Consider the following 27,327-nt stretch of genomic DNA (forward strand, 5'->3'; position numbering starts at 1 on the left):
ATTGATTTTTGCTATTGTTTTATTATTCTCAATTTTATTTATTTCTTCTCTGATCTTTATTATGTCCCTCCTTCTGCTGACCTTAGGCCTCATTTGTTCTTCTTTTTCCAATTTCGATAATTGTGACGTTAGACCATTTATTTGGGATTGTTCTTCCTTTTTTAAATATGCCTGGATTGCTATATACTTTCCTCTTAAGACTGCTTTTGCTGTGTCCCACAGTAGTTGGGGTTTAGTATTGTTGTTGTTGTTTGTTTCCATATATTGCTGGATCTCCATTTTGATTTGGTCATTGATCCATTGATTATTTAGTAGCATGTTGTTAAGCCTCCATGTGTTTGTGAGCCTTTTTGCTTTCCTTGTACTATTTATTTCTAGTTTTATGCCTTTGTGGTCTGAAAAGTTGGTTGGTAGGATTTCCATCTTTTTGAATTTACTGAGGCTCTTTTTGTGGCCTGGTATGTGGTCTATTCTGGAAAATGTTCCATGTGCATTTGAGAAGAATGTGTATCCTGTTGCTTTTGGATGTAGAGTTCTGTAGATGTCTAATAGGTCCATCAGTTCTAGTGTGTTGCTCAGTGCCTCTGTGTCCTTACTTATTTTCTGTCTGGTGGATCTGTCCTTTGGAGTGAGTGGTGTGTTTAAGTCTCCTAGAATGAATGCATTGCATTCTATTTCCTCCTTTAATTTTGTTAATATTTGTTTCACATATGTTGGTGCTCCAGTATTAGGTGCATATATATTTATAATGGTTATATCCTCTTGTTGGACTGAGCCCTTTATCATTATGTAATGTCCTTCTTTATCTTTTGTTACTCTGTTTTGAAGTCTATTTTGTCTGATACTAGTATTGCAACACCTGCTTTTTTCTTCCTGTTGTTTGCATGAAATATCGTTTTCCATCCATGCCTTGACTTTTAGTCTGTGCATGTCTTTGGGTTTGAGGTTTCTTGTAAGTAGCATATATATGGTTCTTGCTTTTTTATCCATTCTATTACTCTGTGTCTTTTGATTGGTGCATTAAGTCCATTTACATTTAGGGTGACTATTGAGAGATATGTACTTATTGCCATTGCAGGCTTTAAATTCGTGGTTACCAAAGGTTCAAGGTTAGCCTCTTTAGTATCTTACTGCCTAACTTAGCTCGCTTATTGAGCTGTTATATACACTGTCTGGAGATTCTTTTCTTCTCTCCCTTCTTATTCCTCCTCCTCCATTCTTCATATGTTGGGTGTTTTGTTCTGTGCTCTTTTTAGGAGTGCTCCCATCTAGAGCAGTCCCTGTAAGATGCACTGTAGAGGTGGTTTGTGGGAAGCAAATTCCCTCTGCTTTTGCTTGTCTGGGAATTGTTTAATCCCACCATCATATTTAAGTGATAGTCATGCTGGATACAGTATCCTTGGTTCAAGGCCCTTCTGTTTCATTGCATTAAATATATCATGCCATTCTCTTCTGTCCTGTAGGGTTTCTGTCGAGAAGTCTGATGTTAGCCTGATGGGTTTTCATTTATAGGCGACCTTTTTCTCTCTAGCTGCCTTTAAAACTCTTTCCTTGTCCTTGATCCTTGCCATTTTAATTATTATGTGTCTTGGTGTTGTCCTCCTTGGATCCTTTCTGTTGGGGGTTCTGCGTATTTCCGTGGTCTGTTCGATTATTTCCTCCCCCAGTTTGGGGAAGTTTTCAGCAATTATTTCTTCAAAGAGACTTTCTATCCCTTTTCCTCTCTCTTCTTCTTCTGGTACCCCTATAATACGGATATTATTCCTTTTGGATTGGTCACATAATTCTCTTAGTATTGTTTTGTACCTGGAGATCCTTTTATCTCTATGTCAGCTTCTATATGTTCCTGTTCTTTGGTTTCTATTCCTTCAATGGCCTCTTGCAATTTATCCATTCTGCTTATAAATCCTTCCAGGGTTTGTTTCACCTCTGTGATCTCCTTCCTGACAGCTGTGATCTCCCTCCGGACTTCATCCCATTGCTCTTGCATTTTTCTCTGCATTTCATCCCATTGCTCTTACATTTTTCTCTGCATCTTCGTCAGCATGTTCATGATTTTTATTTTGAATTCTTTTTCAGGAAGACTGGTTAGGTCTGTCTCCTTCTCAGGTGTTGTCTCTGTGATCTTTGCTTGTAGTTTTGCCTTTTCATGGTGATAGAGATAGTTTGCAGAGCTGGTACAAGTGACAGCTGGAAAAGCTTTCCTTCTTGTTGGTTTGTGGCTTTCCTCTCCTGGGAGAATAGCGACCTCTAGTGGCTTGTGCTTGGCAGCTGTGCGCAGACAGGGCTTCTGCTTCCTGCCCAGTTGCTATGGAGTTTATCTCCGCTGTTGCTGTGCGCGTTGCCTGGCTCGGGCTGCTCCTCCAAAATGGTGGAGCCCCGTTGGAGGGGGGGTGGCCGGGAGGCTATTTATCTCTGTAAGGGGCCTCTGTGCTCCCTGCTGCCCAGGGGGTTAGAGTGCCCAGAGATCCCCAGATTCCCTGCCTCTGGGCTACGTGTCCTGTCCTGCCCCTTTAAGACTTCCAAAAAGCACTCTCCAAACCAAAATAACAACAGCAACAATGAAAGAAAAAAAAAATTAAATAAATAATTTTTAAAAAAAAGGAAAAATGCGCGATTTTCTTTGTCCTCAGGCGCTGGTCTCAGGCACCCGCTCACCGGTCTTGCTGCCCTGTTTCCCTAATATTGGGGTTCCAAAAAGCACTCGTCAAAGAAAAAAAAAAAGCCGCTCCCGTTTCTTTGTTCTCCGGCGTTGGCCTCAGGCACCCACTCACCGGTACTGCCGCCCTGTTTCCCTAGTATCCAGGACCCCGCGCATGCACTGTGTCTGCGCTCTGGTCTGGAATCCTGGGGCTGGGTGTTCAGCAGTTCTGGGCTCCCTAGCCCTCCTTGGTGACTCCTCTCCACCCGCCAGGAGCCGGGGGGAGGGGCGCTCGGGTCCCGCCGGACCGGGGCTTGTATCTTACCCCTTTGCGAGGTGCTGGGTTCTCGTAGGTGTGGATGTGGTCTGGATGTTGTCCTGTGTCCTCTGGTCCCTATTTTAGGAAGAGTTGTCTTTGTTGTATTTTCATAGATAAATATGGTTTTGGGAGGAGATTTCTGCTGCTCTACTCACGCCGCCATCTTCTCCCCACCTCCAGATCTGTTTTCTTCTTATAGCTGAATAATATTCCATTGTGTATATGTACCACATCTTCATTATCTATTCATGTACTGATGGACACTTAGGTTGTTTCCATTTCTTGGCTATTGTAAATAGTGCTGCAATAAACATAGGGGTGCATCTGTCTTTTTCAAACTGGGCTGCTGCATTCTTAGGGTAAATTCCTAAAAGTGGAATTCCTGGGTCAAATGCTATGTCTATTTTGAGCTTTCTGAGGAACCTCCATACTGCTTTCCACAATGGTTGAACTAATTTGCATTCCTACCAGCAGTGTAGGAGGGTTCCCCTTTCTCCACAATCTTGCCAACATTTGTTTTTATCTTTTGGATGGTAGCCATTCTTACTGGTGTGAGGTGATATCTCATTGTGGTTTTTTAATTTGCATTTCTCTGATGATGAGCGATGTGGAGCATCTTTTCATGTGTCTGTTGGCCATCTGAATTTCTTCTTTGGAGAACTGTCTGTTCAGCTCCTCTGCCCATTTTTTAATTGGATTATTTGCTTTTTTGTTGAGGTGTGTGAGCTCTTTATATATTTTGGATGTCAACGCTTTATTGGACCTGTCATTTATGAATATATTCTCCCATATTGTAGGGTACCTTTTTGTTCTATTGATGGTGTCCTTTGCTGTACAGAAGCTTTTCAGCTTGATGTAGCCCCAGTTGTTCATTTTTGCTTTTGTTTCCCTTGCCCGTCAAGATATGTTCATGAAAAAGTCTCTTTGAATTATTTTCAATGAAATATTGAGAGCTAGGTAGCTTAAGTTTCCACCAATGGCAACCTGGAAGTTCACCTTCATTCTTGAAAGGTATGTTGAATATAGAACCTATGTTGGCAACCATTTAAAGTTTTCCCTAGGACTTTCAAGGTATAGTTTCACTATACCATGGTTTCCATTTTTGGGAGTCTAATCTCTTAGTTGAACTGCTAGTTCTTTGAATTTAATTTCTCTTCTCTCTGGTTTATGTTTTTTTCTCTTTTGACTTTGGTGCTCAGCAGTTCCACTAAGGTGTGGATGTTTACTTTTTCTTGCTTGGATTGACTTTCTTTAATCTGTAGATATCATTTTATCAACTTTGAAACTTCTTCATCATTGTCTCTTACAATAGTTTCCTATGCTTCATTCTTTCTCCCCTTTCCCTCTAAGACTCTGATTATCAGAGTAATTGGTCTCATGTTAAATCCACATTTTTACTCTCTCCTTCATATTTTCTACCTCTCTGTGTCTGTGCTGTGTAAGAATTTCTATGGATCTATCTTCCAGTTTGCTGCTCTCCTGTCTGTGTTCAATTTGCCATTACAACCATCCATGTTAGTTTCTGTATTTTCATTTCTGAAAGTTCTGTTTTGTAGTTTCTCATGATAGTTTCCCCTCAGGCTTATCTTTTATTTCTTTGAAGTAGTAAATATATTTTGAAAATAGTAAGTATATTTGTTTTACAGTGTTCAATAATGTCAACATCTGAAACAGGCGTAGACTTTTTCTGCTTTCTAACTGGTGGCGTCTTGTTTCTCTGCATTATTAGTTATCTCTGTTCATATTTGAAAAATTGTGAGACCTCCTCCAAATCTAGGATGGAGATACCTTCCACTAGAGAAGATCTGAGTTTAACTTTGAGTATGTATTTCAAATACTCAAAATTAGTAGTGGTTCAGATCTAGCAATCTAGACCTTCTGTAACCCCTTGGCTTTCATTCAATCTCAATGAAAATCACAGAATATAATCTAGTTATAACAATTTCTATTTTATCTGCAATCTCTTTCTGCATGTTCCATCTTAAATTTCTCCATTTGGCTGCTTTTATTTTATACCTACAGCTTTGGCTATATCACGGCCTCTTCATATTGCTTCTAATTGAATCAGTTAAAATTGTCTTTGCTGAATTTGAGATACGTCTCAATATACTCCCACTTCCAATTACCATACTTTCAGTCTTCTCACCCTTCTGTCTTCAATCTTCTTCCAGGCTGACCTCTAAACTTCAACAACTCTCTCCAATTCTTGCTCACCTTATCTGCATTTCTTTACACAGTTAATAGGAAATAGGATCCCATCTGACTCCACAGAAAATGCCAAAGAAATAACATGCTTGCTTTCTTTTAATATTCTACACGTTAATGAAGGTGGAAATTGTGATATTAAAGTTAAAATTTGGCTGTATGTGATTTCATTGCTTTTAATTATGGGCAATAATGGTGTATTCATCAGAGGTTTGCAATAAACAGCATAGAGTCAGTTGGCATCATGTCTGCAAGTGAGAGTGAACAATGAAGACCTAACATGATGGCATTTATTCCTGACCGAGTACTTTATTAGCACTGAGCATCATGTTTAGTGTGCTGAAAACAAGAACTCCTAGAAATCTGAAAAATGGAACATAATCAGATTACTATTTATGATACAAACTAAAATGTTCTTGATTCAGTTATGAGAAAACTCCTGACAAAAGTTCAGGAAAATATTTCAAACACTGGGGGTAAAAAGAACCATTATCACTATTCAGACTTCCTGCAGCAGTTAAGTCAGGCTGTTTTCACTGAATAAGCATAAATATAATCTAGTTTTGTTTAAAAACAAATATGAAGCATTTGGCAAAATTTTAAAAACTTTAGTGCCCTGCTATGGACAATCTATGGAACTGCATAATGGAAAATTTCATAGTGCTTAAAAAATTTTTTTTTCATAGTACTCGTGTCTAGGGATTTCTTCTAAATTAAAAAGATCACCTGTAAACAGATCTTTTAAAAATATTTGATAAAATACCTTTCAAAGGAATCAGAAAGCTGCAAATGAAGGAAAATGCTGGGTGCTATTGGCTTTCATCTTTGAGTCAAATATTATGTTGGGCCCTTTGCTATTATTTCATTTAATTCCCACTACAATACTATAAGGGATTACTCCTTAAACAGTAGAGAAATTGAGACTTAGAGAATGTTAAGAAACTTGTACAGGGCAACATAGAAAGCAAGAGGCAGAACCAAGATCAATCACAGATGGGTCCAGCTCTCGAGTCCATGCTGAGTCTCTGCTATCCTTCTTCTGCAGCAAAGATTTTCTTTTTAAGGAACCAATCAGTAGTATTTTCATTTCAGATTTTCTGATCTGGACTATGAGTTCCTTGTCAGCAGAGCCCATGCTTCTTATGTAACATTGCCTTCCCAATCCCTCTTAGAGCAGCAGTTATCAACAACTTACTGCTAAGTGAAAAGAAGATATTGAACTAATCACTACTGTGCCTAAAGTGGCAGGATACATGACTCTAACTGGGCTCAGCTGGAAAAAGGACAAGTATTTTAACAAACAAGTTGGAAATAGGTACATAAACTTTTTAATGGCCATTTGTGTGGTGGTCACTGTGGAATGATTGGACATACATCAATTTAGCTGAGCCACAAACAGAAAGCACTGTGGCTATCAGATGGTGTGATTATTTCAGAAACAGCTTTCTTTTGAGCCAATTGATGAAAACAGAAACACTACAAGTGAACCCCTCTGTTCCTAGCCTGGCACTATTTTTCTCCTAGTACATGTGGAAAAACTAAGAATACAACTTTCAAATTGGAACAACAACTTTTTCTGGCCTATTGTTTTTGAAAAGGTTATGAGACAAAACACAAAGAAAGACAAACATCGTAAAATAATTTTTATACAGGATTAGTAGATCTGTTACATATAAAAAACAGAAAGGACCTCATTACAGTTAATTTCACATACATTACACAGATTGACTTTTTTAAACTACTATTCAACTTCATTTAAAGTCCCTTTTAAAAATTTCATTTTGAAGGCACAGTGCATGAAATAAACCAAAGACTGAAGCACTTGAGATGAATGAGTGTTGGGCACCTCATATAAATAGCGAAAGAATTGTTCTGGAGCCGGGGAATGTCACTCCAAAAAAATGGAGGGGTGGAAAGTTGATTTTTAATATGAGCATAACAAAATACCATTAGGTCATACTTCCAGAAAATCTGTAGCATGGCCATAGAATGTAGCTAGTACACTCATGTTATGCCATTTCTGTAAGTCATAATCATACATATTTACACAATTTGAATCCAATTGCCTTAAAATGGTAGCCTATTTTCAAATTTCATAATATAATCTGCCTAGTCAAAACCAACTAGGATAATATTCTGAAAGTCAAGAGTAATATATATTGCTAAAAATAGGGGAAATGGGTCTTGGGAGATATTTCTTCATGAACTAGAAATTCAAGTTCAGTTGCTGTTAATCAAGGGCCCTAATAGCCTCAAAAAAATCTGCTTTAATTAAAACAAATCATAAACCCAAAGTTATCAAAGCGTTGCTAGATAGAAAGTCACTGAACATCAACCACAGTGGAATTTTTTTGTAATAACAATAAAGTTGCAACTGTTAAAAACAATTCCACCAGAGAACTATAACATAGGGCACCATTACAGCATTCATAGCCAAGAAGCCTTTAATACAGCAGGGGTAAAACCTGGCACACGTGCATTTCTGGCGACAAGAAGATAAGACTATTTACTGCTGAGTATAAATGGAAATGGTCGGGGTTACTTAGTAACCTGGTATTAGCTCAGAAACCCAATAGGCTCAGGCATAAATAAGCACTATCTTTTGTTTATCTGTCAACTCATAGTTCGTTTTAAGATCAATATTCATTAATTAAGTAAATCCATTCAGGTGAAATTTATCAAAGATTAACCAATCAATCACACTGGACCAAATATACATTGTTTCCCTTCTGAAGGATGACAAAGTTCCAAAGCAAATTCTCTGCAATGAGGATTGCAAGCATTCCTCAACTGGATGGGACCCCAATCACTAGCCAAGTGTTCAGCAAAATACATCAAAACCAAAGGGTCTTTCCTTCTAAGACTGAGTTCATCTTACTGAACTGCATAGCCAGTACAAGTATATTTACACAGGCAGACACTCTGAACATCACCCACTCAATCACTTTGCTTTTATTAAGGAGCTGGGAGGGCAGAAGGCTTACAAACTGATCACCAGGACCAAAAAAAAAAAAAAAATACACCTTCTGAGTAAAGAAAGGCACAACTCAGATTTGGGCAAATTTCTTAATACTGTGATACTTGCCTCCATGACTCCAAGGAAATGGAACATCTCCAGGAGAAACACTGAAGAAATGCATCATCCCCCATCCCATATGGCTTCAATGCCTTAGGCAATCAATGTGGTCTAATATTAGATTAGATCCACAAAGAAAAGACAAAGCAGGGCTGAGAACGCAGTCATAGTAGTCATGATCCTGTACATTCATGTTAATGAGTAACAAAGGAGGAGAAGGCCTTCTTTTCCAGAGCAATGCATTATTTAGAAATTCATTAAAGATTCAAGATTTATAACAGAATTTCAGTTTTCTCTCAGCAAAAATTGCTAAAACAACTACTTGTATGTTCATTTCTAAGAAAGTTTTACATATGCTGAGAAGGCATGGACTCCAGCCACTGTGATGTACAGTTAAAGATATGTTTAATTCAAGGAGAAATGAATTTAAAAGGCATCCTCTAGTGAAGAGTGATGCTAATAAAGAAAAGGCTGTCACATCAACTTTGTTTCATTTCTACCAATAATGTACCAAGCAGGGCCAGCACTTTATAGGCCCTTTGTTGGTTTTGCATTCTTTAAAATAAAGGTGAAAAGAGCAATATCATCACATCATCCTCTTGAAGAAAATCTAAAGTGTGACTAGAAGAAATTAAATCATGTCTATTTCATTAAGTATTATTAGCACCCCACAAACTCTGTTCTGTGTATGTGGTAGGGTGAGAGGGGGGTAGCAAGGGCTCAAAGAGTTGTTAGTAATAGAATTAATATCAGAATGGCTTAACCTTGAACCACCCAGATTTATCACAGATACTGGTTAATAAGCATCATGACTTCATTATTCCTGCTAAACCAAATCTCTTTATAAAGCCACTTTGGGTGCATTCCTTACAAAATTTTGTTGAATGATCTAGGGGGGTGGTAAACCACTCCACATGAAGGCTTTGGGATACATTAATGGATATAGAATACATTTGAAAAGATGAGAGCAAGTTTTGATCCCCTGATTTAGTACAAGTTCAGCAGCAATTTAGCCATTAAAACATTCAAAGATATATTAAACTATTAGATCATTGGCTAGACTCATACTTACAAAAAAGCATCATTTCCATTAAATAGCATGATATGACAGACACAATAAAATGCACATCTTTCAGGCCTTTGCAATAACCTGAGTGGCAGTGAACATGACACTTCCGCAATGTTGTATCACATGGCAGTCTGTAGTTTACATTTCTTTTAATAGAGGGAGCCATATTTAAATGCTTTGAAGTGAATTTTTAACAAAACTGGTTGATCAAAAAGAGACTGTCAAATGAAAAATTAGGACAAAGAACCCAATCACTTGTAAAGGCCTCTGTAAGACTGGCCAAGCTATTTCAATACCAGAATGCTATTACAGGGCGCAGATTTGGGCTGGAGCATGAACTGCAGATATTTTATGTTCAATGTAGGTTAAAAATGTGCAAGTAGGTCTCTTCCATACTTCCAGACATTTTCAGTAGAACTCAGACCTTGTAGACTGCCAGGTCATCCGAAAGCTATTGCGTGTATAACATAGAAAAAGGTTCAAATTTAGGAAATATTAAAGAACTGGGCATTCTTAGAATAAACTAGTGCTTCACAGATAAAAGCAGCAGCACCTGTGGGTTTTTTACCAAGTTAAAAGATAGGCAACATGAGTTTTAGCTTTTGCTAGATCTTCCTCTCAGTTCTACTCAAATGGGCATTTAGATTTTTTACAACAAAGTCAACAAGTTCTCCCTTAAAATGGGGATATTTCGAAGTTTGCTAAACCTTACAAGAGAGGTAGTGAAATCCTGCTTGGAGCACAGCGCACCAGTTCTGATCCAGCCTTGGAACAAATAGCCAAATGCAGAAGCCCATTTATTTCCTAATGTTACATATGTTTAAAAATCATCAGCTTCCATCAAACCTGAATAATAAGAGAAATTCCAGCTATTTAATAACTAGAGAAAAGTACTCCTCAGTAGGTTGAGAAAACCTTGAGTTTTTAAAGCTTTACGTCAGATTCTGCTGTCCCTGCCTTAATGTTTCTGGAGTCTTTTGGCCATTTAAAATAAAGAAAAAAGCTAAAGCCACTAGTAAACACTTGATGTGCAAAATACAACATCCACTAGTTGGCTTTATGTACTTATAACATAAACTGTGAACAGCTCATCTTAAACTAAAAAAAAAAAAACACAAAGTGGCTGTCCCATCTCTGCTACATAAATAGAAAGCCCATTAAAAAAAAAAAAAGGTCAGAGTACTTTAAGGAGGGGAAGTTCAAAACTGCCAGCCAAATTCACAAAGAATACAAATTTAGCAAGTTAACTTCCCAAAGCTCTTTGAAGCAGCAAGAGAGTCTCTCTTCTTAATGTAGTATCTCCCAAAAGGAACTGTAATTTTGCTTGTTACTTTGGCTGGGAGATACGCAAGGTGTGTGTTTCAATGTTTGCTAGAATATAACGTTTCCTCTTCAGTGTCCGTTTCATCCTGGAACTCATGGCTTAAGAGGGACTTCTTGGAGCCGGTTGACATCATGCGAATTTCATCTTCATACTCATCATGATGCTGCCTAAGCCGATGAAAGCCATCCTTGTGTCTGTTAGACTTGATTGAGCAGATGCACCAGATAATGCAAGCTGTTAGGATCAATGCTGACATGGTGGCACCTGTCCAACAAAACTACACGTGAGCAGTGCTCTACTCTAAGGATATAGGCAAGCAGCTGCTTATAATGGTACCTTTTTATAATATAGCCCTCATCTGCTTTATTTTTATTTCATGCACTTACAAACAACTGCTTATTATTACAGAAGTAGCATGTGTATAACATGCAAAATTAGAAACATAAAGATAACCAAAAATACCAAAAACCCAAACCTAAGACCCCATATTTCCATTACCCAGAGATCATTTTTAATAGCCCTAGTGTATATTTTCATGCATGTGGATATATATATTTTTTTACCACAATGAAATCAAACTGTTTTGCAACTTGCTTTTTGTCAATGACTTCTACTTTTCTTTTCCAATAAATTTTCATCTCATCCAAAACCCCTCACTTATTTAAAATATTTGTACAAAGGTTATCAGAATAAGAAGAGAAAATAGTAAAAATAAAATCATAATAAAGATTAAGTTTATGATAGCAAATGGGTGGCAGAGCCAGACTTATACAATAGCCGAATCCTGACTCCTGTATTTCTAACCACTAAGTTATTCACACTTTACATGATTCAAGCTAATAACTCCACAACAGGCTCTATGATTTGACCATGTTTCTCATATACCACTCTACCATAACTAAGGATCTCTCCCCACACACCCTGTTGTAAAACGGTTATTTTGTGTCAAGTCCAAATGGCATTTAGAAATGAAGCAAGGTTCTTTGTGTCAAAAAGATACAATATAGAGTATTTATTATTTTACCACATATTTTTTCTTTATAATCTTTCAGTAATTCAAGCTATGGTGCACATTAAGCCTGGAGAAAACAAATATTTCCTCCTTTTAGGATCCTGGAAAAAAAGAGCTAATATAAGTCAAAGTCCAAGGAACCTATGATCTTAATATAAAGCAAATCGTTCATTCAGTCAACAACTCTTACATTAAGACCCACTAAGTACCACCCAGTTCTAGGCACTGGGAATGCAGATAAACTCCCTCCTCTCTCAGAGGTTATGTTTAAAAGGGAGAGGTTGAATATAGACAAATAAATGATTAAGTATAGACTATAATGTCAAGTAGTGACAAATGTTATAATAGAAAAAGTGGGGTGGAGATTATGTGGTGCTATTTTACCTAGGGTGATCAGGGAAGGCCTCTTTGTATAGGTGACATTTGAGTTCCAGGCCGGAAAATGTGAGGGGGCAAACCATGAGACCATAAGAGAGAACAGTATTTCAGGAAAATCACGTTTCCATAAAGAGACTTTAGAAGACAAGTGGTTAGCTTCAGGTGGTTACCTTCAGATTATGGAGGAGATTCACTCTCAAACTGAAATGTTAGGACTGCTTTTAACTTCAACTACTAAAAATTTAAATTTCTTTACCTGATACAGTTACCACGAGCTCCCTTGGCAAACCAAATATCCGGTTATCTGTGTCGAAGACTATTACTACAGAACTAGCTGCATCATGATGCACAAAGACCTAGAAGGATAAGTGCAAGAATTATGAAAATGTTTACTTAAGGTATTGTTGTATCCCTCCTTTATTCCTAAGGCCTTTAGAGCATTCACTCACCTAAAGTATACAAATGCTATAAAAAGTTCCCTTTTGTTAAAGGATAGAAAGATAATAAGGTATCATAATCAACTTTTTGGTTTTTTTATTTTTATTTTTTTACTTTTCTTACTTAGTTTATTTTATTATTCCTCATAAACTTTCTAATGGGAGTTTCAAAATAAAGTAGAACTATTAAGAATAAGAGTTTACACAGAGAAAGCAGTATAGCACAGAGAAGACAAGTAGTGACTCAATAGCATCTTACTATGCTAATGGACAGTGACGCAGTGGGGTGTGGTGGGGGACTTCATAATATGGGTGGATGTTGTAACTACAATGTTGCTCATGTGAAACCTTCATAAGATTATATATCAATGATACCTTAAAAAAAAAAGAATAAGAGTTTACTTGATACTACTCAATTTGAGTTTCTTACCTGTGAATGTTGTTGCTGGTAGCCATCAGCGATGGCATTGATGATGTGGACGCCTGGGGCTAAGAGTACATGGAAATAGCCTCCCTGTTTTGTGTGTACCTTTATTCCTTCATTGAGTACAATGACTGCTTTAGATATTGGTTTTCCAGTCTTATCTTTAACAAATCCATGAACTCCCTTGTGAACCTGAAAAATGTTTCTCATGTAAATATGTTTTCATAATGCCAGATATTATAGAGGTAGTAGTAACTTGAACAACAAACAACAACCAAAAACCCCATAAGACCAGCTTATTCATCCTTCTCCACTGACTTAGACCTTGTCTGTTACTCATTCACTGCGTCAGAGGCATTGAGGTTGGAGGTACGCAGAAAGAGAGATCTGACAGTGTCAAAGCCTAGAGTGTTAAAACCTAAACCTTCTGATGCACTGAATGATTTACCTCCCACCTCAGTACAATGTCTTGAGTGACTCTGTGATATTCAAATGGAAGATTATGTAACACCTCACGGGGTTAAATTACCTGAATTACAGGAGATTCCAGATATGTGGATTCACGGCACCTACTCAGGCAATATGAATTGAAGAAAACTTTCTATATACACTTAAGATAAACACAAACTTTTGGTAAAAGAGTAAGAAAATGTTTTGATACAGGTTTTCATTGAACATATTCCTGGGAGTTTGCTTGTAGTTATAAGGGAAAGACTCACCTCCACCAACATGCTAAGAAGAGATTTTTTATTTTCTGCCCACAACGAAGGGAGCTGTGCTGCACTAGGAAAGTAGCAGCAGCTTGTATATACTGTGATTTCTGGACAATGGCCGTAGGTGACACTATAATCCTGGAATAGGAAATTCAAAAACAAATTCAAGAAAATGAGTAAGCAAAGGTTAGAATGAGGCTTTATAATGCAACACATGGAATAAATGGAATAAAAAGAAAACCTGGGTGATATAAACAAATAATCTGTAAAGCATTCTATAGCAAATACAAAGAAATCATTTGGTATTATAACCAGTAATTTATAATACAAACATAGCTGCTCCTAAGAGAGCCCTTGAGACCCGGGACTACATCTAATTCATTTTTGTATCTCCAGTGCTTCCCACAGTGCCAGGCAGGTAGGGAGAGCTTATTGGGGTTTGCTGAATAAATGAACAAGTGAGTAAGTACATGTAGAGGACCAGTTTCCCCTAAAGTCTGGAACTTCACTGTTTTTTCTTAGAGCTTGAGAGGGAGAAGCACAAACACTTGCCCTCAGATACCCTCAATCTGCAGGCTCAAGCCTGCTGGTGGCGACAGTCACTGCCTGCAAGATAGCAATATCCGGTCATGGCAACCGATGTTGTGGACAGGTTCCAAAACCTAATTTACCACCTTTCCCCCAAACCTGTTCTTTTTCCTTACTCAATTAATGATGTTGACTCATTTTCTCACATAGACATGAGATCTCTTGTCTTTGACCCATTTTCTGCTATCATCCATAATTTGTCAAATCCTGTCAATTCCACCTCTGCAACTTCATCCCTCAACTGTACTCCTGTTGCCACTACCCTAATCTAGGTCCTGTTTTTTCACTCAGTGACCAATATTTATAATTTCATCCTCACTGTATTCCACAAAGCATACCTTCATGCTGCCCAGGTGACTGTGCCATTCTGCTCCACGCATTACTCCTCCCGGAATATTCTCCTCTACACAAGCATTGAGAGACATAGATCAACAAGATAGTAAGGCAGAACCTCATCCCCCCTGCTCAAAAGTAGCAACAACAATAACAAAGGTAGGAAAATACCTACCTGATTTATTTGAGCAACTGGGCTGACCCATATGCATCGATGGATGATTGTTTGCATAAAGGGATGCCAAATGCTTCAGGGTCTCTCTGTTTTCCACTACAAAAGGACAAATTCAGAAGGCAATGGAGAAATTCAAAAGGTTTTTCTCCCAAGTTCAACTTAGATACAAAAGTCTTTTCTCCTAGCAAATATTACACCCCACTGGAGATGACTGAAGAGTTACTATAATTAACTATGTGGGTCTGTTTAGCCCAGGATAATCAGACTAAGAAGACACACATCTTCCTTATATGAAAAGGTACTGATGGTCAGTTTACAGAACAGGCTACTACACTAACATACAAACTTGTTTTGATGTTTAAACTACATTTTGGGGCAACTGTGGCCTAATAACAATATTCCTTGTAAATGGCATCGAAAGCACACTAACTCCATATACCATGGGCCCGGAGAGATTCAACAAACTACTGCTTAACACATCTAAGGCACAACCATTCCATCAAAGTTTAAAGCAGGGGAGGGCAATTTCTGGATTGCCGACATTTGGTTATATAGGAGTTTCTTGAGGAAGGCGTTGTGTCTTCTTCTCTTTTGTATTTCCAATGCCTATCGACATAGTAAGTGTTCAGTAATGCTTGTGGACTAAACTGAATGGATGTGACAAGATGGCTGTAGCCAATAAGGCTAGGCCATCATTGGATCTGACCTCTTACCTCCAAGTAGCTTTTTGAACTGCTGATATCTGTATAATCTTAGGTTGGTTGTTTGCTCATGGAATATGCTCAAATGCTCACCATTTAAAAAAAATGTAGACAGGTCATCACCTAAATGGAATTTCCTATTTAAGCTTAACTAGCATACATGTAGAGTATATACATTCTGCACACCTGTTTGTACTGGCTTGTCATACGGGTATGTGACTAGTACTGAACCACCATCTAAAGCAACAGACAGACTGAAGTCCTGTTTCTGAATTAAGTTTTCAATGATGGCTTTAGTCTCAGGCTGGGAGGCATTACCTAAAAAATAAAAAGTCAAATATAAAGTAACAAGTTTTAAAATTTTAATATGAGTAGCTAAGAAAATATTCTCTCCTTGAATAGAATGACAAGGTCAACTCACAAGATCTGTAGGTAACTACTTTATTACTGCATCAGCCACTCTATTAGGCAAGAAAAATACATTCTAGAAGGGAGATTATTTTGAGTTTTACAAACTTCAGTATAATGTGTAAAAGTTAATGACTCTAAATAAGTTTAAGAAAATTCTTACTAGAAACAAAAAGGGATAGAAATAACCTCCTTTGAAAGAAAGTAAGATTTTCAGAAAGCAGGGTGTTTTCTGTAGCAGTTTGCAAGAGTAAAAAATTAGAAACTAAATGTCCATCAATAGGAAAGTGGTTGAATATAGTCAGATATTAATATCATATTAAGATGCCATTAATAAGAATGTTGAGACCTATAAGTACTAAAATTGAAAGATGTCAATGATATACTCAATGAAAAAATTTGTAGAATAGTATGTACAGTTGAGGATTCTTTTTAAATAAGAAGCAGGCCCCTTCAAATCAACGTACACATGTAGCATATATGTGTGTGTACTTACACATATATATGGAAAGGTAGACAGAGAATATGCATCTTTGTATGACTACTGATGGAACTCCCCAATATTATTGATTTTGTAAGACAAAACTTGAGTTACTTTTGCAAATGATAAAGAACAAAAAATTCACTAAGTTTTGTAGATATCTGTACTCATTTATACCTTACATTCAATACTTAGAAAGTATCTCATTACTCATCTACACAATGGTATCAACCAATCTCCCAGCAAAGAGAAATAAAATTATCTGCAAAGTACTTTCATGGCCTAAAAATTAGTCTTACTAGTGAAGTCAGTATCCAGGTCTTTGCCATGAGCATTTGTTTGTCCTGTCTTTGAAGTACAGTCTTTCTCTTGAGCTCTCTCTCGCCCATCTGGATTTAGAGAAGGAACAATCACAATTCTAGTTCTGTCAACCAACTAAAACAGAAACAGAAATCAGTAAGTTTATTAGCTCTATGTGGACTCAAAGGTACCCTCCCATATGTTAAACAGAAGGGTGTGTTTGTTTAAAACACCGATTCAAAAGGCAAAATAAAAAAAAAAAAATTCTCTCTGAATCCACAAATTAAAAAGGAACAAAAAAATTACTGCACAACTAATGTTCCCAGAGACCTCCTGATGACTTATAACGGGTCTGAAACCACTGCCTGCAGGCTAAACCCAGCTTGCTGCTTGCTATTGTAAGTAAAGTTTTAGTGGCACACAGCCCTGCCCATTCATATGACTGTTTTTGGGCTGCAGTGGCAGAGGTGAGTAGTTGCAGGACATAACATCTCCCCTACAAAGCCTAAAATATATATATGTCCCTTTATAGAAAAAGTTTGCTGACCATTGGCTTAAATCAGTAATAATAGTGAGATTATATTTTCCAGGCTAAAATCTGGAATGCATAAACTGACAAATATCAATGTCTGTCTGGAAATAAGACAGAAGAGTTGAAATCAGCATGTCAAAAGATTAATGAAGTAGGATATTTATCTCACCCACAGTAATTTTTCCTCCAGATGATCCATGAGCATCAATACCTACATGGGTGGCATAAACTAGTTTCTGATATACTTCATCTACATACTTCTAGTAATGAACCAGAATAAGTGATCCCTGGTTTATTTATTGTGTTAAAATAGTCTGTAGATTGAAAATGTTTGAAACTTTTTAATTCACTGGTTCTTAAAATGTCTCCCCTGAGGGAGATTTTTTATCTGAAGTACACGTTTGAGCTTTATCACAGGTCTCTGGGTAATGAGTCTATTTTCTTGAGCTTGCCAGACAATTCTGACCCTTAGCTCAGAACAAATGGCAATCTAAAGTGATACAGCTCAAGCCCAATTATACCAGTGAGGCAAATTCTCATAAAGTGGGAGTTTTAAAATTCCTGGAAGGAAATTCCTATTTTATCTAGGACATACAGTCTCTTATAACCATAATATCAGTAGGTAGCAACTCTGGCCAAATATTAGAATAACCTAAAGAGGTTCTAATGGAATATTTATGCCTCTGTGGATGGAACCCAAACGTTGGTTTTTTTAAAAATGTCCCAGATGTTTCTAACGTGTACCACTCTCCTAGGTACTCTTTCATCTTAAAAAGAGAACAAAAGATATTTTTGAGATACTCTTAATTCACATTAAGATGTCAATGGAACTTGCTTGGCTGAAGAAAATAATTTTTTTTTTGAGAGGGCATCTCTCATATTTATTGATCAAATGGTTGTTAACAACAATAAAATTCTGTAGAGGGGACTCAATGCACAATCATTAATCCACCCCAAGCCTAATTCTCATCAGTCTCCGATCTTCTGAAGCATAACGAACAAGTTCTTACATGGTGAACAAATTCTTACATAGTGAATAAGTTCTTACATGGTGAACAGTACAAGGGCAGTCATCACAGAAACTTTCAGTTTTGATCACGCATTATAAACTATAAACAATCAGGTCAAATATGAATATTCGTTTGATTTTTATACTTGGTTTATATGTGAATCCTACATTTCTCCATTATTATTATTATTATTATTATTATTATTTTTTTTTTTTTTAATAAAATGCTGAACTGGTAGGTAGATGCAAGATAAAGGTAGAAAACATAGTTTAGTGCTGTAAGAGGGCAAATGTAGATGATCAGGTCTGTGTCTATAGACTAAGTATTAATCCAAGCTAGACAAGGGCAACAAAACATCCACGGATGCAGAAGATTTCTCTCAAAACGGGGGTGAGGTTCTAAGCCTCACCTCTGTTGATCCCCAATTTCTCACCTGATGGCCCCCCTGCGACTGTGCCTGTCTTAGGTTGTTCCTCCCTTGAGGAATCTTACCCGTCTCTGGCTAACCAGTCATCTTCTTGGGCCATACAGGGAAATGTAAAGTTGGTAAGTGAGAGAGAAGCAATATTGTTTGAAAAGGTTAGCTTTTTACTTCTTTGCAGATTTATGCCCTGTGGCTTTTATGCCCAGCATTTGTCTTGAGGTATCTTTACCACTTGGAAGAATTATGATACTCGGTAAATTCGATATGAGGCACAAATTGAAGAAAATAATTTTTGATCAAATCTGATTTAAGTTCATCTCAACTAATCCCATAGGTCCCTTCTGACCCTAATCATGACATCAATTCTTCCCAAATTTCTTTTAGGGGTGGCAGTAAGGTATAATAAAACAGCATAGGCTTAGAATGACACACTTGGGTTTAAATCACAGTTTTACCACTTAACTAGCTGTGTGACCTCCCGTAAGTTATCAAATATCTTTGCCTCACTTTCCACATCTATAAAATAACATAATTACAGGGTCAAGGATTAAATTATGATGTGTTTAAAGTACTTGGAAAAGTTTCTAGCACACAGTAGGTATTACACAAATATTAGTTCCTTTCCCCTCCTAAGTTCTATATAGATAGCACCAAGTGAGTTCTCAAAGGATGAAGGCTCTTTCCTTCCTTTTTATAAGACAACACAGAACTAGGTTGCTTAATCATATATGACCAAGCCTCTAGATCAAAGTCTTTTCTGTAGACATGGATGTCTAAAGTAGACAATGCCATATTACTTTTTCTAACATCTCTTAGCAGCCAAGATGTCCAATAATTTTGTATTCATTACATGAAAAGAAAAACTATTTGTCTTCCACCTCACTTTTCAACATAGGGTCCTAGTTATAAATAACTGGGAATGGAAGTCCCTCAACTTAGAATGTAAAGGACTGTGAGTAAAGAATAGAAGGGTAATTTGACTCTTAAATAAAGGAGTAAAGGATTGAATGCCAATCTTTAATATTTTTTTCCTCTATGCCTCTTAATTATATACGAAGAAATAGAACAGAGGGACACTATTAAAGTGCCTCTGTGTAAAATCTAACAGAACTTAAAGAGATTTAAATTCAGGCCTTAATATCAATGTTTCACTGAGCTTTTTTCTTTTAAAGCATGTCAAAACAGGCTATTCTCTTACTTGGGTAACAGCTGGGTTCTTTTTGTAGTTTAGGCAGAGAAATTCTGCCAGAGCCAAAAGCAGTTCAGTTCCAACTGGAGCATTTCCATGGATACCGGCAACAAAACGAATCTTTGGTTCTTCAGGCTCAGATACATTGGGCTTATTGGAGATTTCAAGGGACCAAATGTGACGATATTCAGAGCTCTGTCCCAAACTTTCAAAAACCAGAAACAAAAAGTCAGTACGTTATTAAGCATTATCTTAATGCTGACTTACAGATTTTTAAGACAAAAGAAACCAAAACATGAAAACCCTTAAAAGTCTTGAAAGAATGAATCATTGTGTCAGAAAATATTATGAAAATTAGTTTTCTTTGACCAGAGAAAGGCAGATAGAAATGAGATGTTATCAGATTCAGGAAAGATTATGATTTAGTTCAGCATTCCTCCAACTTCAGTAATTCCCACACCATCCTCACAGTGTTGGCCCTATCCTCTATTATCTACATTACGATCTAGTTAACATATGTCTTTTAAATTAACTAAAATTTTGTTATGGAAAGATTTAAATATACACAAATGTGGAGACATGTACTTTAAAATCTAAATTAATTTATATGAATATGACACTTTATATTTTACTATAAATGCAATAATAGTATCACAGTTAAAATAATTTAAAATGCTCTGCTTGCCCAAGTGCTCTGGGCTTAAGGCCCTCTACTTTCTCTGATATAAAAGGAGATTCACAAGACACAGATAGAAAAAAAAAATATGGGCATTAAATTGAGAAGGATTAACAGACTAGAAAAAATTTTGCTTTCTCACAATGTGTTTAACATACACAACATTGCGCCCATTGGTGGCCCACCTAAAACTGTCTTGTGGCGCACCACTGTCAGGTGTTGCATATTGAGGGGGCAATATTTAACTAAAAAGTTTGTCTTGAATTGGAAGATTAAAAAAAAAACTTAAATAATCTTAGTAAATGGATAGCAAGATAATATATGCAATTTGTTTATTTTTAAATATTCAAGTCTATAAGCTGTATATGGCACTAAGACAGACAAGGAATTCTCCCTCAGTGTTCTTCGGAAAGGTTTCCACGATTCATTGTGAGAAACATCTCCAAGCAAATACCTGTTTCAAAATAAGTCAACTCCAACTCTGTATACATTCAGCTCCCAAATAAATTACAGGGACAATTCAACGTGGCTTATGCTGAATGTGAACGGAAGGAAGGAAGGAAGAGAAGGAGGGAGAAAGGAACAGGAGGAGGAAGGAAAGAAGGGAGGGAAAAAGAAAGGCAAGCAGGAAGGTGATGCTTACTTGGTAAGATTCGTAATATGTGGGTAGTTCATCACCAATCCTCTCAGAAACTCTGATAAGTCTTTGTACGAATGGTACCGATAAAGAGCCAGATTTGAGGAGGAGCGTAACATGAGGCCTTCCAAACCATTCTCCGCTGAAAGGTCTTTAATTAAAGTTTCAAACACTTTAGTAGTTGGGTCACTGGCTTCATCAGTGTTGGTGCTATCCCCCTTTCCTTTCTTTGATTCGCTATTTGAATCTGTTGAAGACCGAACAAGTGTGAAGTTGACCTGAATAGCACCTTCACTCTTTACGGTCGCATTCTTGGTGACTGGATTATACCTGTAATCAAAGAGCCTGATCAGAGCCGCAGTTGTGCGGCTACAGTGCCCAAGCCCCGGGGAGACCGAGCATGCAGAGCATATGTGAATCGTTGAGGTGGGTGCCGTGCATGTTCCTAAAAGAGCCCAATTGTTAACTCTGATAATTTAATATTTGTTTTAAACATTAACAAAGAACAGACATAGGTAATGTAAAATATGAATGAGTTACTAAAATTAAATATATGACTTCAAAAGAAAGTTTGTGCTTGCCATGGATACCCCCATGTCTCTGGAATCTGAATTCACCTGCTGGTTTGGTTATCAGGGTAAATGGTTAGAAAAGTTTGAGAGGTACTAGTTTAGGACATTATCTACCAAACACATTGTTGTTGCTTATTTTTCAGACAACTTGTGGCTTTAGTTTTTCCAATACTATGCCAAAATGGAAGAAAAACAGAAAAGACCTCACTACTCATTATTGTGAAATTCTAACCCATCCTTTTGCGGAATCACTAGATATTTGAAATTTTTTTTTAAGTAAAAACAACTATAAATGTTCTCATGTGCTTATCCTTACTTCAATGGCTATTCAACTAACTGTTCAGAAAAAAGAAAGCTATTAGGGGGAGGGGAAATATCCTGTGGTAATATCTACATTAATCAAAACATAAAAAATAAAACTATAAGAGGGTAAAAATAAGTTTCAGATTGAACAGTAAGGTGGTTTCAATCCTAAGGTGTTGTAAAGAAGGAGAAATATAAAGAAAATTAAGTTTTTTCCAAGGGCAAACAAGTCTTAATCTCCTTTTCTCTCTTCAACTAGATATGTCTTTGTGGAAAGAGCACCTGTAAAGATGATGAAAATTGCCTTTCTTAGAGAATTAGCAGTAATGAAGAAAATTTCATTGAGGCAATAAGGCAAGGGTACAATAATTTAAAAATGAGCATCTGTGAAAGGGCTTTAAAAGGGTATAAATGTAAAGTGGTGATATTTATTGGCAACCTGACTAAAGGTGTGCAGCAGAACTGGAGCCTTTTTTGTCAACTAAAAGGAATTTTCCAGAATTGTTACCAATAGTGAAGGAAACCACTCACTAGGGCTTCACATCTGGACGGGGACAGGTGATGAGAGAGTACTGTAGTTCGAGTACTTACTTTGCCACTAGAGAAGGGTAAAAATGCATGTTACCAGCTCTCAGCTTCCCAGCATTACACTCAAGGTTGCTTAGCCTCTCTAGGGCTTTCTGGCAATGATCTTACAGAATGGAATCATGTTTGTCTTATCCCCAAGCCCTCAATTTCAAAGTATTCAGTCACTCACCCTCGAGCAGATGCTGTGATTTTATAAGTTCCTGGAACCAGGAGACGCCAGTAATCTCCAGTTTTGTATGTAGTCACTGGGTGATTAATTTCAGCAACACTAATGGTGGCATTTAATATACCTCTGCCATCCGTGGCATCTAGGACAAATCCTTTAACACCCTGATGAACCTGGATAAAGTACAGGGACACCCAGATTTCAATGGCAAAGATCATCATCTAATTATTGTGGGAGCTTATATCCAAAATATAAGATTGCTACTAATGTAGAAAAACATGTAGAAAAAACAGGAATTTAGGAATTTAGGGTAAAGCTAGATGTAAAGGCCCACTTACCAAAATATTTTAATTTCTGAAAGGCTTATTTTTCATGGGCTTGGTTTGTCTTTATCATGAGGAATATAAATAATATTGTTTACACTTTAACACATCTGACAATTTGAGAATATAGGATATTCTCCAAGAAAACTGGCCTGGCCTCTTTAAAAGGGAAATGTCATTTTTAAAAAATGGAAGGACTACTCTAAATTAAAGAGAAGGAGATGTAATAATCAAATGCAATGCATGAATCTTGACAAGATCCTGGTTCTAAAATATAGATTTAAAAAGACATTTTCTGGGACAAAAGGGAGAAATTTAAATATGGATTAAGTAGTAGGTAATATTAGGGAATTACTCTTAATTTTCTTAGATGAGATAATGGCATTTGGAGATGGCAGAGAGGGGAATATCCTTATTTTTGGAAGATGCATTCTGAAATATTCAGGGATAAAATATTATAACACCTGCAGTTTACAATGAAATAGTTGAGCAAAAATGTATGTGTGTGCATGTGTGTATGATTTATATACAAATAAAACAAATACAGCAAAATGTTGAAAATTGCTAAATCTAGGTGATAAAATAATAGTGGTTTATTATATTGGTCTTATAATTATTCTGTATGTTTAAAATTTCTCAGAATAAAGTGTTTTTCAAATTAGTATGTAAACTCACAGCCTTTATGCCACTCCACTCAACAAAAAGAATAAAACAGAAAAGTGCTGGCATCAAGTATTATCCTAATAATTAACCCTTATTAGTATATTTCTTACAGTTTTTGCTTATTGGCCACCAATCACAACCAAACAAAAGGAAATTAATCATTTCATAGTAAACCACTGGCAAAAAGAAAAATGAATAAAAGCATTTACCCCATAGCCCATATTTCCATCACTTGACAGATGCTTAGGCGTGAACCCAATTTATGCTAGCCTTTTATAAAGACAGGGTAAAAAGTGACCACTAACCATTAAAAGCAAAATGTCACTATGTTGTTTAATTATTTTCAAGTCTTCCCCATGCACACAAATAATAAACTCATTTCCACCCATGAATTTTCTAAATAAATATACTAAAGCATGAAGAGGTTAAGGTGGAATTCAAAAGGGTGCATTATAAAAATCACTGCATGAAAACTGTTTGTGCACACAAAAATCTTCTTGTTCTTGGGGGAAATTTCATACTTCACCAAACAGTCACCTGTTTCATAAATTGAATTAGAGATCTTCGATTCTGTTCCCAAAATTTTGGCAGATCTTTCTCAAATGGGTATTTCATACAGCCTAGTTCAATAGTTACTTCAAAGCAATTAGTCTGTAAATAGTTCCAATCCTGCATACCACCTAAAGGATAAAAAATTAAAATCAATCACTGAAGAAGAACTACCTGATAATGTGTTCATTTGAGAGCTCTTTGATGCTTGTGGTACAAGTGAAACACCTATACTACTTTCATGTTCAAGAATTCAAGTATAGTTTACCCTCTTCTTTTTAGAGCATCTAAGGTTCTTTGTAATAGCCAAGGTAAAAGATAACACTTTCATCAAGTTTTAGTACATTCTTTCTACTCAAAACTCTAAGTGCACCAAATGTAAAAATAGTTGAAAATGTTATTTGAATATTTTAAACTACTTAAATAATACTTCTAAAAGAATGATTCTTTCCCAAAATTAAAAAGTCAGTTAACAAGCATCATCATCCAGGGAGATGGAAAATCCATCATTATATGGCCTTGATACAAAAGAATATTTTTAAAATATATTTTTTGAAATAAGAGTTAATGTAGTATTATATTAGTTTTTGGTGAACAACACAACAATTTAGCTTTTTTAATATAAAAGAATATTTACCTGGGACATTATACCAGTTAGCTCCATTTGTTATTCCATGAGGAAAATACTCATTAGGGTACATATTCTTACAAGGTCTACCTTGAAACATCTGGGTATTTTCCTGGGGGAAAAGAAAATCTTTATTTGCATTGATTTGTATCTGCATCAAAAAACAATGGAAGGATAAGGAAAAATAATAAAAGTGATCAGCAATAGGGTGTATGTAGGGGTGGGAATGGGGTGGATGGGAACCAGTGAGACTTCTCACTTTATAGTTTTCTGTGTCATTTTGATTTTTTAAATTTTTTTACTGTATAAGCTTATTCTATATTTTTAAAATAAAAATCAAATATGCTTTGTAAAAAGATTGGACTTTATTACTGACAATGACAAGTAATATAAAACCCAACACTGCTCTAAAAAAAAAACACCAAAAAACCATTCATATTTATATTTTCATTTTATATTTTCAAGAAGCTTACCAGAAAAGGTAATTCACATATAATGTGTAGTAAGCAGCTTTCAGACTTCTAGGGGGACTAACATGACCCCTCTGTGTTTTGACTGCACTCTGTACAATTTACCTTATCCTGTTAAAGAGCTGCCCCTTTTCCTCCCCTGAAGACAATACACCACTCTTTGCAACAGTTTGCCTCTTCATATCCTCAGCATCTAGAGCCATGTCTGGCATCAGGCACGTGCAATAGCTTGCTCAATGAAGAGTAAAAAAAACTGCCATGGGGGCACACATGAATGTTACTGGTTTCTAGAGAAGAGAAAGATTACTTCTGGCTAGAGTGGTAGGGGAAGTTTCCTGAAGAAATGAAGCTTTGAAGATAGTCAAAACTTCATTTCTTCCTTTTGGAAAAAAAAAAAGTACAGACAAGTGTGAAGAGAAAAGCAACAATTTCCATTTCCCACCACTGAGAATTAACCATTTAACTTCAAAATAAATAAACAACCCTCTTTCATAAGCTTGACATACCAATTACAGACTTATGTCCCACTGCTCTCTTATCAAATAAAAAGTATTATTTTAGATTACTGTAATAATTGTGTACATGCTCTTTTGCTTTCTGGTTTTTCCACTAAAGACTTGCACAAATCTAAGTCTTTAGCTCTCTATCTCCATTTCCATCAATATCTACCCATCTAATTATAAATTACATAGATGTATCACTGTACTATTTTACTAATACAATATATATATTATAAACCTGCATAAAAGTATAAAACATTTAAAGGATAAATTTAAAACACATAAATAGAATTTCTAACATATTCTTCCTACATCTTAATGGATCACCTACAAATCCCACTCTAGCCACCATAGTTTAAGGCAGTAGCTATTAACATTTCAACTTTTTTCTCATTGCAGGAAGAAGCTAGTGAAGATCTCTAACAAAGAGGTAATATGTGATATATTCATGGCTCTAGGAAGTTTACTCTGATAATAATGCAAAAGATGGACTAAAGAACATCTTCACAGATGTTCTTGGTCTGTTTTCCCTCACTATGATGCCTTATGGCAGGGCAAAGGTTGGTTGGGTGCATGATAGATCATAGCCAAGAGAAAGAATGCTGAGAGTGAAGACTGAGGATTTTAATTACCACCTTTCCCATTTATGAGCCCAAGATTCCAGGCAAGGAAGGATGCAGTGTGAGCAGGAAATGGAAGAAAATATAGATAAGACAAAAATAAGTCATAATTGAGAAGACAGAATCTGAACAAACTCACATCAGATTACTCAAAATTCTACTTCAGTTTAAGGCAAAGTGATCTACTGAGAATAAAAAAGGTAAAGCTTGGATTAGGAGGCTTAGGTAAAGGATAAAGGCATGGAATCACCATAAAGGGAAATGAGCCAAGGAGTCAAGTAGCAAAACATGAAATATTGAGAAGTAGAACTGAGGACTCAGAGTATATATATATATACACACACACATGCAGTCAGTCACCATAACTTTTCTGAAATGAAGAAGAGAGATGGTGGTAATTACAGAGGATTGGATGTTGGCAAGGCAGATACGTCAAAAGGGTATAAAAAGATCCTAAGGCATCCCTGATGAACATAGATGCCGAAATACTCAACAAAATATTAGCAAATCGAATTCAAAAATATATCAAAAAGATCGTCCACCATCATCAAGTAGGATTTATTCCAGGGATGCAAGGATGGTACAATATTAGAAAATCCATCAACATCATCCACCACATCAACAAAAAGAAGGACAAAAACCACATGATCATCTCCATAGATGCTGAAAAAGCATTTGACAAAATTCAACATCCATTCATGATAAAACTCTCAACAAAATGGGTATACAGGGTAAGTACCTCAACATAATAAAGGCCATATATGACAAACCCACAACCAACATCATACTTAACAGTGAGAAGCTGAAAGCCGTTCCTTTAAGATTGGGAACAAGATGCCCACCCTCTCCACTTTTATTCAACATAGTTCTGGAGGTCCTTGCCACAGCAATTA

At 36.4% G+C, this 27,327-nt stretch overlaps 1 protein-coding gene across 1 annotated transcript in view; it reads right to left on the reverse strand.

Annotated features, from left to right (window-relative positions):
- Positions 1-6,795: 6,795 nt before the first annotated feature.
- The window catches only part of CPD (carboxypeptidase D), a 63,338-nt gene continuing 42,806 nt past the window's right edge, over positions 6,796-27,327 (reverse strand). Inside the window, exons 9-21 of the mRNA XM_073235062.1 lie at positions 24,854-24,956; positions 24,205-24,347; positions 22,685-22,854; positions 21,059-21,382; positions 19,749-19,944; positions 16,584-16,719; positions 15,582-15,713; positions 14,695-14,790; positions 14,525-14,589; positions 13,605-13,736; positions 12,892-13,077; positions 12,281-12,380; positions 6,796-10,898 (exon numbers count right to left, since the gene is read on the reverse strand). Of these exons, the coding sequence (XP_073091163.1) occupies positions 10,672-10,898; positions 12,281-12,380; positions 12,892-13,077; positions 13,605-13,736; positions 14,525-14,589; positions 14,695-14,790; positions 15,582-15,713; positions 16,584-16,719; positions 19,749-19,944; positions 21,059-21,382; positions 22,685-22,854; positions 24,205-24,347; positions 24,854-24,956 (2,010 nt within the window). The 3' untranslated portion in view covers positions 6,796-10,671. The remainder of the gene's footprint in view (positions 10,899-12,280; positions 12,381-12,891; positions 13,078-13,604; positions 13,737-14,524; positions 14,590-14,694; positions 14,791-15,581; positions 15,714-16,583; positions 16,720-19,748; positions 19,945-21,058; positions 21,383-22,684; positions 22,855-24,204; positions 24,348-24,853; positions 24,957-27,327) is intronic.

The sequence above is a fragment of the Manis javanica genome, chromosome 4, assembly GCF_040802235.1.
Source record: "Manis javanica isolate MJ-LG chromosome 4, MJ_LKY, whole genome shotgun sequence".
NCBI classification, from domain to species: domain Eukaryota; kingdom Metazoa; phylum Chordata; class Mammalia; order Pholidota; family Manidae; genus Manis; species Manis javanica.